Source organism: Cygnus olor, chromosome 5 (assembly GCF_009769625.2).
Source record: "Cygnus olor isolate bCygOlo1 chromosome 5, bCygOlo1.pri.v2, whole genome shotgun sequence".
Classification (NCBI taxonomy): domain Eukaryota; kingdom Metazoa; phylum Chordata; class Aves; order Anseriformes; family Anatidae; genus Cygnus; species Cygnus olor.
The window spans coordinates 45161189-45178346 of NC_049173.1; the positions used below are offsets into that span (position 1 = coordinate 45161189).

At 36.0% G+C, this 17158-nt stretch overlaps 1 protein-coding gene across 1 annotated transcript in view; it reads left to right on the forward strand.

The window, feature by feature from the left end:
- The window catches only part of AKAP6 (A-kinase anchoring protein 6), a 234126-nt gene that overhangs the window by 187934 nt on the left and 29034 nt on the right, over positions 1 to 17158 (forward strand). Inside the window, 1 exon segment of the mRNA XM_040558408.1 lies at positions 15142 to 15357. Within this exon segment, the coding sequence (XP_040414342.1) occupies positions 15142 to 15357 (216 nt within the window).

The window sequence follows — 17158 nt, forward strand, 5'->3', positions numbered from 1 at the left end:
TGCTTTCACTGTGGTAAGTGAGTCATTGTTTCTTAATGGAAATTTATTGTATGGCACCATCCCAATTATACACATAGCCATTGTACACAGAAACATTTTTAATAAAATAAACTCAACAATGCTGTTGATTTTCATTCTATAATGTTATGTTTTAAATTACACTTATGCCTTAGGAAAAACAGTTATTTCGTTTTTCAGGTGTTTTCCTTTCATTTTCCACTTGGAGGATGAATTGAATAGTTCACATGCAGTTGGGACCCAAGATGAGAACACTGTGGTGGGAGGAGGAGTTGTTAAAATAACTAGTAGGAAATTATTTTGACTTATTTTCTTTTATAAAAAAGTAATGCCATATTAATTAGAGAGTTCTTTTTATTAAAGAATATACTGCTTTTCTTTGGGATATTGCTGTGCAATAATAATACTTAGCATTTCTATAGTACTATCCTGCCAAGGATCTGCACTTGCTGTATAAACATTAATGAACTAAACCGCATTAAAACTTAAAGGTAGGAATTATTGTCACCTTTTAATAAATGAGGAAAATGAAATGCAAGGAGATTAAGTGACTTTTCCAGGCTTTCACAGAAAGCCAATGGATGTGTTAGGGCAGAAACCAGCTTCTGTGACCCTTGTCTTAGGTTCTAACCACAAGGCTTCTCTTCCTTCGTTCTTCTAGATTACTTCTCAGTATATTCCATTTTCACATGTAATACAAGCAGACCACTTCCTTGCACTAACCAGAGTTTCTTTTTTCTGTTCAAAGTTCAAATCCTGCTGAATATGTTTGGGTGATTTGTTTTTCTATTATTATTACCATATTCAGATATTAGAATTATTAGAATATTAGTTATGGTCATTAGCCAGCTTATGTATGGTCCTGTATTTCCTGGTTTTGTGGAAACTATATGGTATACTTTGGTTAGCCCAGTAACCTCTGTGGAACACAGTGTGCAGCCAGTCTGCAGAGCCATTTTGTAACCTATTCCACCAGCTTTCCCTGCTCCTGAATGCTTCAGGTATTTTCATATTTAGTTCCAAGGGAGAGGCACAAACTTTGCTTCAGTCTACAGTGACACTTGCTGGCCATTCCACAGCAACATTAAGTAGTGAGCTCCCAAATGTAGCCTAACCCAGGCTACTGTCAAAAACTGGGAAACAGTGAACACGAGTTGCACAGCTGTAAAGGGGAAAGTGAGGGTGTCTTACTCCTGATTTGCTGCAACATAAAATACAGATGAATCTGGACCAAGAAAATCAAGAGAATGACTTAAATTCATGAGACCTTCGTAACTACAACCATACATTTATTTTATTTATTCATCTTTTTTATTTCTGTTCTGCCTTTTGAGTCCCTGGAGTTCATGTTTTTTTGCTTTCCACTGAAACTACGAGGGCCAGAACTAGAAACATACTGTTTAAATGAAATACAGGATTCTCAGGTAAACACATAATTCTAGCAGCTGAAATACCTAATGTCATGAGACTAATAATTGGCACAACTGATTTCCTAACCTAATGATGTATGGCAATTTTGTGGGTCAGGAGAGACTTGGAGCAGGAAAGAATGAGGAGCAATAATAAAAAGAATTCACATTCTTTCATGGAAGTTTTAGTAAATTTCATTATTTGAGTAAGATCTAGCCAGAAATATGTGTGCTTGTTGGCTTGTAAGTAGGTATGTTCTGCCACATTTGCTTTTATGTGTCCGGGACTTCAAAAAGCATGCTGTTTTCTGCACAAAATACCCACCAAAAGACAGCAAAGGAGCTTAAATAATTAGTCGTATATTTCTGCCACCTCTAATAAAACTTATGACTTCAAGTGTTCAGTGTAGATCAATGACCCATTAGCATCAAAAGGTAGTTGTTATGGCTTTGGCTCGTAGGCCAGCTGCTCAAGAACAATCTTAGACTTGTGAGTACCCGTCCATCTTGGTATCCTTTCTCAGTCACGTATGGCTAGAAAAGCTTCTATTGCTTTTGGTAGCTAGATTTACAGTTTCCTTTCCTCTTCCCCCTCCAAACTTAGTTAAAAAAAATATAACAGGATTTTAGCAGAATTTTTCTGACCTAAAGTTCTTTGGCAACAATAAAGTTGCATTTCATGTAGCTTTTGATTTCATGTGAACAAAGAAACAGCATGCTCTATTGTCATACCTGTCTCCTAAGTCTGTATTTGGGTCTTTAAAATAGAGATGCCCAATTTTCAGCAGCACTGTAGTTCCCATTGACTTTAGTCAATGGATTCATTACTGGAATAAGACAAAATCATTTGAATCAAAATATGTTGGAAACACTTTCTCATTTAATATTTCTAAGTGAATGGTGTATTGAATTCCATAGCTAGTAGTATTTGTTGCCATATCCGTTTGCCTTGTAAACACTATCTTATCGGATGTTTGTGACTATTTCTGATGGCTTGACTCACTCAGAAGCAAATGTTTTCGTCTTCCACTGATTTCTTGGCTGAGCATGCCAGATGATGCAATGTCATTAAAAAAAAGTATTTCTGATCACCATTTCTTATTTCTCCATTGCCTAAAGCAACTGAACTTTCTGATGAAGCAAGGTAGATTGCATTGGTAATTCGTAATCAATCAGTTAATCAGTACCTCTTCTGATGCCTTTTATTGTAACTGAAAAGTTTGCATAAGTCAGCACTGCACATCATAAAAGCAATTCAGTTAAACAAAATTCTCTTGAATAAAACACAAGAGAGTTAGTTTGGGAGTGTACGAGATTATAGCCATACTGAAATCAAAGAAAAATATTAACTTTGAGTAAAGGTTTGGTGAGTCAGAGATTGGAAAAATGTTCCTACAGGTGCCAGGAATCACTTTTGCTATTGCATCTTGGATGCTTTACAATTTTTGGAATGATGTTGCTGGCAGAGCTGCAATCAAAGAGTTACAGAAATTCAATGTGCATGTAACAAAAGTATGCAAAATAGTTTCCAACAGAAAGTCCAAAAGAAGTCAAGCAGGTTTTAATCCTTTTTATACCTCTAATATGATAAAAATGTTGTAATAATTTTAATAAATTTCTCAAAAAGAGTGTGACTTCAGAGCCTGAAGTCTTTTCACAGATGAAGAAATGTTTACTGAAATTTTGTTTGGATTAAATTTCAACAAACAAGAAGGCATAAAGTATTAAAACTCATGAAAAACAGACAGGATTCCAAAGTGAAATATAGCTTGATGCCACTGAAAAAGGTTTGAAGCAAATTCAGGCTTAATTTTATATAGCCTACCATCCCAAAGCAGCATTTTTTTAGGCCACTTAACTAAGAACTAAGAATCCACCTCTTTATAGTAAGGAGCTCAACATATATATATATATGTATATATATTTATTAATTATTTTTTTTGCCAAAAATGTGATAGTTTGGTTCTAACACAAGAAGTGGTTTTATACCTCAGATTTTGGTTTTAATATATTCAAATATCAATACTCAATACTTTATATATAGTCACCCAGTACTTAATACACTCAAGTGTTTCTCAAATTTTTATTTAATATGCTTATTAGTGAAAGAAAGTTCAGTTTGTGTTTCAATAAGCTCTCCCTATTAAAGGCAACAGTAATACAATTTACAGTTCCCATTGAGGACAAAATATCTGATCTGAGATAGCAGATTTCATTCCATCATCCTATTTGGACTGTGAAGCTTGATCTGTGAATTCTGATTTTTATTATGCTGTTACTTTGTTTTTAATTAATCAAAATCTCAAAATAAGTTATAAGTACTATCTGGTTGTCTAAAACCATTTTTCCCCACAAAGTTAGCCCTTTGCTGCAGGAAAGAAAGGGACACAGAAGATCTAGCCACCAGAGATGGTTAGATCCGGTATGCTGCAGGTTTCCACAGGGGTATCATAAAATATCTGCATGCATTTCTAACTCAGTAGTGGTCATGGGCTTCTGTACCAAGACTGGGATGTGGAATGGAGGTTACTGTTGTAACAGAAACAGCCTGACTTCAGAAGAGCTCAGATACAGCAATACATTGAGTCCTTCAGTGGAGGAGAGAATGGCCTAGTGGCTATTTTTAGGTGACTAGTTCATACGTTCTTTCCTTCTTATGTCTTTTTCCTTTTCCTTTTCCCCATGTGCTGTCCCCTTATTTCTGGTATACTAACATGATTACCTGCAGACAGCATAGCCATAGGGTAGAGGTGGGATAAAAGAGTTTAGCTTTAGATACCTACACTGTAGAGATCTGGTCTGAGCTTCCTTTATAGTAATTGGAAAGAAATAAGCACTTTTGGGATGCAATTAATTTGTCCTATTTTAGATGTCTGGCTGCAGAGAAGGCAAACTGTACTTCAGAATACCTGCTTCTAAATGATTAGTTCAGTCATCAAGTTCTCCATTCGATCAGATAAATCCTACTCAAGGAATCATCAGGCATATCTTTATGACTTGAGGGACTTGAAGATGTTGTGCCAACTGCAGAAGGTTGACTGCTAATATCTGTGAGGTTCCTCCCCACTAAGTACTGGCTTGTTTCTTTCTCGGTAATGTTGAGCCCCAATTTCTCTCAGCCCTTCTGAACATGCATCAAGGTGCTTATCTGAATCATTTTGTTCTTGTTAACTGGAACTGATGAGGAGGCAATGTGGCTGAGGCATACTTGTCTCTATCTTCCATACTGTACTGGAATAGTTTGCATTTAATTTTCATGTAATGAGTAGGCTGACTCAAGCTGAGTAAAACAAAAGTCATCCTCATGTACAGAGATAGCAGTTCCAGATGAGCCACTACGAAGTAAAACCTGCAATTTTGTAGTGACAAAATGGCTTACAGTTCCTTTCCTGGCCTTTTGTGTCATTGCTATCTGAAGTCCTTGGGCTACATTTTCCCTCACAGTAATGGTCTCTTGAAGAGTCAGTTGTGTGGAAGTGAAAATAGCTGACTTGGCTTCTTTTGAGAGAACATTCTCAGTTTCATCACTTATTGTTGTCATTATCATTGAAGATACAATTGATTTTCTTCTTTTGACCCACCCAAATGACTCCTTGAAAATGCAACTGCTTATTCTCTTGCTATTGCCTTGGAGATCTATTTACTGCAAAACCAGAAACTTCCTCTTCAATTACTGTCAACTTGGAAAAGGAAAAGGAGAATGAAAAGAAAGCAAAAGATGACAAAGGAAAAAGAGAATGAAATATTTTTCCTGAAAACAGGCCAAGATTAAGCTGCGCTAACTTACAGTGCAAGTAAAAAGTGAGCGTCTTTGCTTGGCTTCTAAGTTGTTTTTTTGTGTGTGTGTGATTTTTTTTTTTTTTTGAGTGATAACATATAGAAAAAGTAGTACGGTATGGACTGGAAGTATAAGAGAATTAACAAAAATTCACTGTACTGTCTCCATGAAGGTCCACTTTGTACTACTGCATGTGATTATATGATTTATTTGGTTGTCTATAAATGCCCCTTTGGAGCCATCGCATTGCATTTTCTGGTGCAAATCTCTCCAATATTAGTGGATTATTGATTGAATTGTGTTCTCTGGAGCCGTTAAATCCTACTAATGAGGTTTTTCTTTAATTGGTGGATCGTTGACCTAGTAGACCGTTGCCTAATTTTGGTTTCATTACATAGGAGGTTTCCCAAGTTTCATCTTTTCATGTAAGTTAATAGATCATTGTCCCAGTAGGGAATAGTATTATAGACTGTATTAGTACCTTTACTCACACTAAAAATAATTTCACACTGCCAGGAAATCCATTGATTTTAGTAGAATTATTTGCAGGGTAAAGTGTAATTCAGGATGAGTAAGAATATGAGTGTAAAAAGAACAGAACTTCAGTATATACACTGAAGTGTTATTGCAATCCCTATCGGGTATATTATGTATCACAAGTACGAGATGTCTGTCAGGAATGGGATTTGCAGACAGGCAACATATTACTAGAGACAGCGGAGTGGCTTAGATTATGCCTGCTGCATACAGTCGATGGAGAAAGAAAGTATGTGAATTCCTGTCCTTAGGAGGATGATTCCCTTACTGCTCTGTTAGGAAAGCACTGCATTTCCTCACCTCAGAATGAGACTGAAGGCCTGGCCCCTATTCTGATGGATTTTCTGTGCGTTTCACTAACAGCTGGCAATGCAATGTCATTTGTATTGTACCACCCTCCTTTTACCATGGTGATGCTTATTTTCATGTTCTGAGCACAAAAACACAATGTCATAATGTTCTCTATTCTGAGCATCAGTGAAGGAAAGAGCCTGTTTCATGCTTTCTTTGTTTTTGTCGTACCTAGCCTCCTCATCCCAATCCTGTTTGTCCAGGCAATGGAAGAATGGCAGTTGAAGGTGCAATAAAACAAGTAATGCTGAGCCTCTAAGACCACCGTACACAAACAGTCACCTCATCCAGAAGTTTGGCTTTTGAGAACTTCTAGGTTTTAGACTCCCATTCACTGTTCATCTTGACCACATCACCTGCTCCTGTCCTCAGTTCTAATTCCAGCCTTCTTATAGCCCTGGAGCTAACCTGTGTATGTCACAGTCATGGCTGCCTCAGTTGTATAAGACGCGAGTTAATGTTAATTTAAAACTTAATGTATTTATGCAAACACTTGCTTAAAACTTATTTCAGCAAGTTAAATACTGAATTAGCCTAGCCTACTTAAAATATGAATCTGAGCCTACTTCAGTGCAATGCTGCCTGACTCTGCTGCAAGTAACCTCTCTTGTAGGGCACTTTTAGTTTTGTCTTAGGCTGAAATTAGAAAAAAAAAGTGCGTCTGTGTGTATATTCATGATTAAGACATGGCAAAAGAATGTACATAACGATTTTATCTTTTAATGACATATCCATTCTGAGATGTGTTGCTTTTTTGAAATAAGATGAGGAACTCCATTTCTAGAGATGCCTGCTTGTTGTCATTGTGCATGTACAGATGCACATGAAAGCACCATAATATCTTTTCCTCTGTTTACCTCTGAACAGCTCAAGCTGTACATTTTTGAATCCAGGCTGAATTTGCTTCACTGACACAAGAAAAGAGCCAACAGAAATCTCTTTTTCCTTACTCAGTAGTTGTGTTTATTTTCCTGTTACTGTCACCCTGCCTGGCCTGAAGTCTCCAAAAGATTAGTCCAATTTATTTTATGTTCACTGCTTTCCTATAAAAAGGTAATACCAATACACTGCAGGATGCTTTTCTCCTGTAATTCAGAATAGGTTAAATTCTCACTACATTTTGGAATATGCCAGGCCCATTGCACGAAGACAGCAAAAATACATGTCTACCATTTGTGGGGGAACTGGATAAAAAGGGGGTTAAGTACAATATCAACACCTGAACCTCAGCCTGAGGGCTACAGGTGTTGATGCATCTCCATACAAGGAACTTTTCCTTTAAAACCTCTTATGTCGGTCTGAGTCAGGATACAAAGTTTTAATAGTTCACTAAAGATGGCTGAAATTGATACCTAACATTTTTTAGCTAATTGGAGGGTTTCTTTGCCTCTAATGTGTGATGTATGTTGGTGAATAACTTGATTTCTTCTAAGCTGTAATTCTAAGTGAATTCCAACAACTGGAAGTAAAGTCGAGCCTCATTTATGCCTCACTGGATTTTGTAAGGTTTTTGCTTGTGCATTAGGTTGTTTCTTCTCTTGAATTTCAACACAAGTTCATTTGAAACTCTGCCCGATGTGGTTATCTAGCAAAAATTACAAGTTTGTAATGTCCACTACAGGCAAATGATTTTTTGGGTAGCGTGGTTTAGGATTCATCACAAAAGCAAAACACGGTCCCAATATTTATCATACCTGTCTGATGTTCTCCCTACTTTTATTTTAGCATTTTCTGGGGGCAAAAAAGAGACCCTAACAAATTGTACCGCTTCTTTCAATATTTCTCCTTTGCATCTATTTCTCTGGAAAGAGAACTTCTCAAATTGAATGAAAAGAGGGCATGAACTGAATGGATTTATAAACACGAACAGTGCCAGAGTAGAAAAATGGATCCTCCTGCCATCATGTCTGGCTTCTCTGTCTGAATGACTTGGCTTTTCCCCTGGAACTAAGTTAACCCCAACTTTGCCATAGGTAGTAAGTAGCTCTAAAACAGTTGTGGAAATGAATCTAATTAATCCCCTATCTCAAACACAAAAAAATAAGGCTTGGAAAATGTATGCTGTATTTCAATAAGCAAAATGCATTTACATCCAAAACTGTTTTTCTTTTATTTTTAAAAGTTACCTTCCTGTAATTGCACGCTAGTTTAGAGCTAAGATAGGAGCATCTTAACAATAATGGGCACTTTTTTAACAGATTATTGCCAAAAGTGCATTCTTTATTCCAGAGAGACACTGTAATAGATACCAGCTCTTTAGTAATGATACAAGCAATCTGTAAGCTATTATAGTTTCTTTTATAGTAACTTAATCTTCATATTGTTTTATATGTCTGGAATTTTAATAGTGTTTTTAATTTATGAAGAGAAGTATATTACATATTACTAGTTACATGGGAATATGAGCTAAATATCAGACCATTCACCAATATTCTTACAAACAAATATTTTGAAGTACTTAAAACAAGCATAAGGAATAGAACAAAGAAATTAAAGGCTGCTGTATAGATATAATGGCAGCTTTTATGGACTGAGGCCAGAAGCATTTATTCTGGATCGTTTTTTTTTTTTTTTTTTTCCGATGCATATAGTGTACTTCTGAAGTAAAATGGGAAAAAAACACAGGTACTCTTAGAAGGCTATTTAAAAAATGAATATTTTATTTAAAATAAGTATATTTATCTATATTTACATTACTGATTGCAAATAAATACAAATTCCCTTGTACTATTTTAAAGATAGTTAAATGAGTGAATTAAGAATTAACCCAAATCTATTAAGTACTAGATTATACATAGAATACAAGCTCTTGTGTAGACTCTTGAAGTCAGTGTAAGAATGAAATAGTTTTTATTAGTTCATAACTATTTTAAAGTGTGTCGGAATACACAGTTCACAAGGAATATGGTGAACTGTACTCAGATTTGGAAGAGAGATATTGTAACACTTTGCAAAGCAGAGAGAAATGATCGGTGTAGCAATTTAGTGGTTGTAATGATATTAAAAATAGGGCTTTGAAATAAAAAGAAACAGTTCACTGTTTTGAAAGAAGTTGTAGTCTACTTTAAACTGTCATTATGTGTTTCTGACTTGCAATTAGATGATATTTCTGAAGTGTCAGTCCTAGATTCTGTTGTCACCATCATCATAATAAAATGTGACAGCAAAGATATTATATCAATACTTTTTCCATAATTAGCATTAAAGATGTCTCAAGGGTTAAGTACAAAGGTTTTCCACTGAATGGTCTGTGAGCCTTGTGCCTTTAAAATCTTTTAATATAGCCAAGACTGGTGACAACCAGGAGACAAATCTATGAACAAACCCGTTTGGAGAGAATAGTTTTGTGGTGTGTGATGTATGTTACGTAAATGAGCTTATTAGGACTCTCATCTATTTTATTATTGGTGCCCAATTTAATAGAGGCATTTAAAAAACAATATTTCTGCCTGACTCCTTGAAATGAAGAAGATACATTGATATAATTGAGAGCAAATGATTGCATGTTGTGCCATTTAATCATGTCATTTTTCAATTGCTGCTTTTTGCACTTCACTGCATACTTATAGAATATTTAGCTTCAGTATAGATTAAGTCCCACAGTCTGCAACTGAGTAGAGTTCCAATATTAGGTGACATTTTCTTTTAACCTTGAAATCAGCAAAAGCACCCAGGTTTGGCAGTATTTTTCTGAAAGATGGCAAGTCATCATTCACTTCCTATCTTTGTCTTTTGCATTTTTGAGGAATTACTTTCTTATTAATAACATTTTTTGGAGTTATTGTTTTTCATTCAGTAACAAAGAGTCTTATTCCACCAACTGTCCTGTAAGAGTGGAATTTGAAATACAAGGATGCATCACCCCAAACAAGGGAATGTCCTATAGGCTTTGCTGTTTTACAGAAAAAGCTAAAAACTAAATTTTACCAAGTATTTGCAAGCATATTTTTTCCTGTTTTCCCCTTTTCTTATGTATTAGTGATGTTAATCGTGATTCTTAAAATTTTACGTTAGCACTGTTGAAAACCAAAGTGCTGTGCTAGCCAAAAATCAGATATAAAGACGCAAATTCTGTTTTTTAAGAGTTGTTTGATTGTTATACTGAGAAGGGCAGCTTCCGTTCTCAGATTTTGCCTTTCATTTCTGTATATGATTGCTGAACAACAGATCAATCATTTCATCTTCCTATCATCTTCCATCAGGTGACAACAGATGCAATAGGAAGGATATCATTCCCTTCCAGATAAACTTATGTCCTGTAGCAAGGAGAAAGAGTAAGCTTTTAAGAGACCAAGGTTAGACAGAAACTTCCTCTTAGAGTGGGTCATTCCAGATTTATCTGCAATGGAGCTTCTTTCATTTTCATAAAACCATTAGGTATTCCCCATATGTGGAAACACAACATAAAGCTGGAAATAACATTGGTCTCAGTATACATTGGCATTTCTTCTGAACCTGAATGCACAAAGAAAATTCTTCTGTGTAGGTTAACATGCATCATCTTCCAACATTGTTTCAAAGCCATTTCTGCATGGACCTCATATATTCCTAAGTGTAGAGCAAAGGCAAGAAAGACAGAAATGGTTGAAAGAAGTTCAGATCACTTAAAAATGATTTCCACAAACAATATGTAACAAATGTTACTACAAAAATAGTATCTTAACATCTTATGTGGTAATTATGTGTGGATTATGCAGGTTTAAATTAACTAAACTAATTTTGAATTCTTAAACTGTATTTAGGTACAAGTCCCACTGAGTTCACTGAGAACCTTAGTGTTATTAAACAACCAAAATTAAACACCTGCTCAAGAACCTTGATGAAAGTGGTTTGGTGGCCAAGTCACCTACCATGTAGTATAAGAAGAAAGCCTACTTCCCAGCCATGTCCTTCACTCATGGGAGGGGCGGTGCTTTGCACCTCAGGCACTGATGCACTGCAGGAAGGCTGAGGATTGAGGCTTGGGGGACCCTAATATTCCCCAGCTTCACACCGTTCTATGCCTCTTACATTCTCTGGCACTGCTTAAAACTGCACACGTGTTCCTGGTCACCTACATTTCACTTCAGAGTCATACAGTCATGCAGAACACCTTGTGGCCAAATCATGGCTACTTCTATCCCCACAGATAGTGCTGTTAGCCCATGGCTTGGAAGGAGTGTTTGATGTCATTTGACTCGGCAGGGGCTTTTCCACATGAGTTAAGGCATGGTATTAACAAGCTGTGAAAGTAGTTTCAGCTAGCCCTTTTTAGCTATGCGGGTGATAACTTCAAAGCACTGAAAATAGTCAGAGGGAAGAAAAATCTCCCAAGATTCTAGCAGCACAGATAGGAATGCTCAGGATGGGAAAACATGACTTGCAATAATGTTATAATGAATAACACCTCAATGTTACCAGGGTATCTGTTGCAAAGCAAAGGACTCAGACACAAAGTCAGGTTCATACATGGCAGCTGCTGTTACTGCATACACTCAGCCTGCAGCAAACAAAGTTGTATATGTTAATTTAAGTCTCACTGCAAATGATACAAGTTAATGTGTTTCTCCTACATTTGCAATGGTTTGAATTGTATTTACAGTTAGTACAGCTCAACAGATGCATGATAGGAGCCACAGTCAAATGTGCCTCATCTCTTAATCTGTATTCCAGCAAAACTTTTGCACACACGAGAGCCTAAATGATACTCCACAGTATACTGTTAGATCATTTCATAATTTTCTGAACTGTCAAGTACCCAATCGCTTACCACAGCAGCTGTAGTCATGCAGCTGAAGCCTCGGTAGACGTACTCTGTATAATCTGTCAGATTTTTTTTTCTTCCTTTGCTTTCTTTTCCTTTTTTTTTTTTTTTTTTTTTTTTTTACTAATCATTAATTATAGCTGTTAATTCGCAATGCAGAATGATGTACCTTGCAAATAAGTAACGTAACTGGTCTGGGAAACATACTTTGGATGTACAATTTCCATACTGACTGGTTTTTATACAAGCATGCTTTAACAACAGCAGATCACGGATGGATATACAACACTGTGAGGTGTCATGACATAGGATACAGACAATTATTGTGTCCCTTTAGGACATTGTATACCAGACCATAATACTGCTTAGATTCATTATTGCTACTGTCATTATATAGGGTTTAAAGATGTCTTAACATGATTAAATTCTCTGGCTTTTAAAGTATTGTTGCTGTAGCCAACTCTTTCAACACGCTGTTATATACAGGCACTTCATTCTTCTCCTGTTTAATATTAACCATAATATCACATAATAAAATTGAAACAAAAGTGCCATAGGCCTAATTGTACTGTCACAGCCATGTAAATCAGAAATAGCTTCACTAAAGCTACTGTTATTAGGCTGGTGTAAAATTGATGTAAATTAAAAATGACTCAGATCCTGTAGCTCTGTGTGCTAACACAATGTGAAGGCTTCACTTAAACTCCCATATAATGGCTTATGAATTAAATACTTCTTACCTCATCATATGATATGGTATTGTATCAAAAATGAACAATATTTTTAAGGGATGACATAATCAGATTGATCAACGTAAGTTAATGATATAGGGCCAGATTCTGAGCTGTGTTGACTTCCATGAAGTTAATGCAGATCTATATAAACTGGACTGCCATCAGTATATATCTTACCATCACTTTCATAAAACTGAATTGCTTAGCTGGTATACAGAATAAAGTAAGAACCATGGCTTTATATTTTGGTAGGGCTTCTCCCCCATTTTTTTTTTTTCTGATGTGATGTTAGGCTAATGAACAGAATCAGAAGGGAAATGTGTCAGGCATGGTGGTTATATAAAGAACTGTGTAGGAAGCTAGTAATGAACTCTAGGAAAATAAATAAGGGCAAGTTCAGGAAATGTAAGTGAAAATGCAGCTCTGGTATAAATTGAATAATAAAATTCCTGGTCATATTTTGCCATAAATAGTGGTTTGGGAATTTGTCATTCACCTTATTTAAAATTCAGAAATATTAAAGGTACAGAGTTCTCTCATTATAGAAGTAATAGAATTCCAGCTATTATGGAGTTAGGGTAATTTACATTGCTATAGAATGCATTATATCAATAAGTGGAACATCTGTATGAAATGTCCACCTGCTGATATACTACTCAGTGTACTTTACAATGAAATGTACTTAATCATTTTAAGACGTCTTCTAATGAAGCCTTATCAGGATTAACATTTTGAACACAAATACTTTTAGGCATTAAAACTTCTGCCTTAAATGAAATTGCATTGTCTTGTTTACCCTTGTTGATTAATAAGCAATCTGTTAACTGTTAGAATGGCCCAATTGTGCCAGTAAAAGTAGATTAGTAATTCAGCTATGTTTGTGGGTTTAATCATCATTTCTCTTGAAGGCTTTGAATAAAAAAATCACTTGTACACTACCCGTAGGCAAAGAAAGGATATATATTTTTAGATGTGTATACCACTGTTTTGCTTGTAGCTTAATGCTATTGATCAAACACACACTTCCAGAAGCAAAATACTCTGTAGATGTACAATATTTCTAAGTAGACCTTCCAATTTTTAACATATAAGTGTTATGAAAATTTGGAACTTAAATTCACATGCTATATACTGTTTTCCTAGTGAAATTCAGGAGGACATGTCTTGATTGCTTACCAGTAAACGGTTTTGAACAGCTTTGAGAGCTCTGGTTGCTTTTTAAATTTCTATTTATTTATTTATTTATTTGCTTCTTATGATTAACTGGAAATTTAAGGGCAAATACCCTGTCTTCAGAAAAGATGGTAGTTGAGATTTTCTCATAGGGTCATGCACTTTCATCTGTGGCATCCCACAGAGGGAACCAGATGTTGGCAAGTTACAATTTAAATTATCTGGAAAGCTCCCATGTGTGGAGCACAGTCTCATTAAATTCAGGAGTAGCACAGGCCTCTGATAATAGTTGTATACTTGAGCCATGCAATGCTATAAAAGTATAGGGTCTTGGAAGCTGGTCTGAAGCAGTCATCCTCAGAAGTATTTGTGCGTTGTGTACCCTAGCTTTGTAGATAGTATTATAAAAACACATTACGAGTCAAATCCTGATTTGATGTTGAGTGACTATAGAGTGTAATTGTGTTTGTATATAAAACTGTGCTCAGAAGCACCCCATGCCATTACTGCTTCCGGGTGGTAGATCTCTAGCTTTGGCATGTAAGATGCATTATTTATATTGCTATTCAATGAGACTCTCAATGTAGTTATTTAGGTTTCTGGCATATAACCAGCGTATCCTGGCTCCCATCAATATTCAGCAATATTAGGGCTTAGTGATTGTCTCCCATCATGCAGTTCACGTCAGACTGCATTCTTTGTGGCACTGCAATCTGTGTGATGAAATAAATGCAATGAATAACCTATCTTTGAGAGGGATACAGTTATCATAGTATTCCTAAATTTACTTGAATATAGAAACACCCTGGAAATATTTTATGATAGCAAAAAACATGTGTAAAGAATTTTATAGTGACCTCTCTACTCTCCTTCCTTAAGGTCTGACAGGGTACATGTGAGCCATGATTTCTATTGTTTTTTTTTGTTGTTGTTTGTTTTATTTTTCTGAGAAGTATATGCGTGTATACACACACACTCTATATATATATATATAGTGTATATATATATTCTCATTGCATGAATGCTAATTTTTTTTTCTTATTTTTTTTTCTGAAGAATTTCTGAAGTTGATTACTATCAGGGTAACTTGTTTCAGATGTTTCCCATCTGAATGGAAAAAAAGGAAGAAAAAACCAGTGTACACCATAAAACTTTCAACATTATTGAGACAGTTAGCTATGTATGGCATTTGTTTGAAGAAGACTGAAAGTAGTTTCACTCCTTCTATGCAATTAAGATAGTGTTTATCTGAAAATAAAACACTCAGCTCTGGCACTAAGCATGGGAATTTATGGAAGAGCTGAAAAAACTATTAGCACCATTAACTGTCAGATAATACTTCATGTTTTCATATGTAAAGTATTCCACAGTGACATCTGTCATCTGTCTGTCCTGCAGTCCCTATGCTGTGAGATCAAACAGAGACGTCGTGGGGTAGCCTCAGTGCTGCGATTATGCCAGCACCTCCTGGATGACCAGGAGACCTGCAACCTAAATGCAGATCACCAGTCCATGCAGTTGATAATCGTAAACCTTGAGAGGAGGTGGGAAGCCATTGTCATGCAAGCTGTCCAGTGGCAAACAAGGCTACAGAAGAGATTGGAAAAAGACTCGGTGAGTGATGCTTACTTTAAAATATCTCTTGTAATTTCATTTTTCACCAGAGACATTTTTCAGTGTTAGGCAAGCAAGTTAATCTCAGAGTGTTTTCTTCCAACCGAAGATGTCATTCCCAGTCTCTACTGGCAACAAGTGAAGCTTTTTACTTTTTCGTAAAGCATTGTATTGTATGGACACCACAGATTAAGAAGATAAATTCACAATATGCATGTTCTGTTTGCTGGATATTTAATCTCATCACATCTGATCCTGTTGAGTAATGAAAACAATCAGTGTAAGCCAAGTTTCTCAGTACCTAACAGAATTGGGCCCAGAGACATATTTCATTGATTGTAAATATATTTCAGAAAAAGTATTTTCTGTGTAAGTAAGGCTGTTTTTAATTAGTATTGCAGCAGTAGATGTGCATTTCACATAGAATGCCAGGAGTATGTGATTAATATACAAATCTGTGTTATTTGAATATAAGTAAAATGCATTAATTTGCTTTTATCTCAGGGAAATGATTCCTAAGAGGCAAAATAGCACTCTGCTTAAACCATCCATTAAGTGGCATAAATTAGACAGTTTTTTACGGCATAAACTGTACTACAATGCAGTATCTACATTTAAACAATAAACCATAGGGGGGACAAAATAATCCCTACTGTAACACCATTGGCTGTAATGGATGAATTGGCTCAGCATGTTCTGTGGTTCTATCATAATGCTGAAGTCTGTATACCGGAGCCACATTGACAGCAATAATAACCCTATGTAATACATATACTGAAGAGCCTTGATGAGATTTGTGACAAGTGACAAGCTTACATATTTTTTTTTTAGGTTTATATCAAACAAATAAAAGGAAAAAATACTTGACACATACTTCCTGACAATTGTCTAACACTATTTCTGACTAACACTAAGTAGTGAAATACTACTTTTGACTTCTGTTTGTTTAAGTTCCTTTAAAGAAATAACAGAAGCTATATTTCTCTTGGAGTTGTTTGTTTGTGTTAGTGTAATATTAAAATATACACTACATTGTTTAGAAAAACTGGCAGCTCCTGAATGAAAATACTATCAGTCTAAACCAGCCAAGAAATAGTGAGTCAGTGAGGAGGATGCTGTAGAGAAGTGAAGTTTTGAAGGTAATAATCTGCTGTCTACCTACCTTTATCAGATGTTATAAAGCAGGAGTGCTCATCCATCTGTTTGGTTTATTAACTGATTTGTTTTAGGTAGTGAGGTAGAAATGTGACTTGAGGGAGAAGCAGGGTTTAAATCATCTTTCAGGACAAGTCAAAAGGGGCATGTATGAGGGAGCTGGGAAGCAAGACATCATTGAAAAACAGATGGAGTGGCAAGGCTGGTGTTACGAGCATAGGAGTAGTCAGCTGATAATTGTGGGGATTGGTCTATTCTCCCACGGTCCTGATGACAGGACGAGGGGGAATGAGCTAAAGTTTTGCCAGGGGAGGTTTAGGTTGGATATTAGGAAAAACTTCTTTACTGAAAGGGTTGTTAGGCATTGGAATGGGCTGCCCAGGGAAGTGGTTGAGTCACCATCCCTGGAGGTCTTTAAGAGACGTTTAGATGTTGAACTTAGTGATATGGTTTAGTGGAGGACTTGTTAGTGTTAGGTCAGAGCTTGGACTAGGTGATCTTGGAGGTCTCTTCCAACCTAGATGATTCTGTGATTGTGTGTGATTCTGTAATCTAAGTGCGGGTAATTGAGGAGAGTCAGTTAAGCCCTCAAAAAATTGATCTGATTGGAAGAAGTGTAAAAAGCTGATGAAGATACATGTGATTG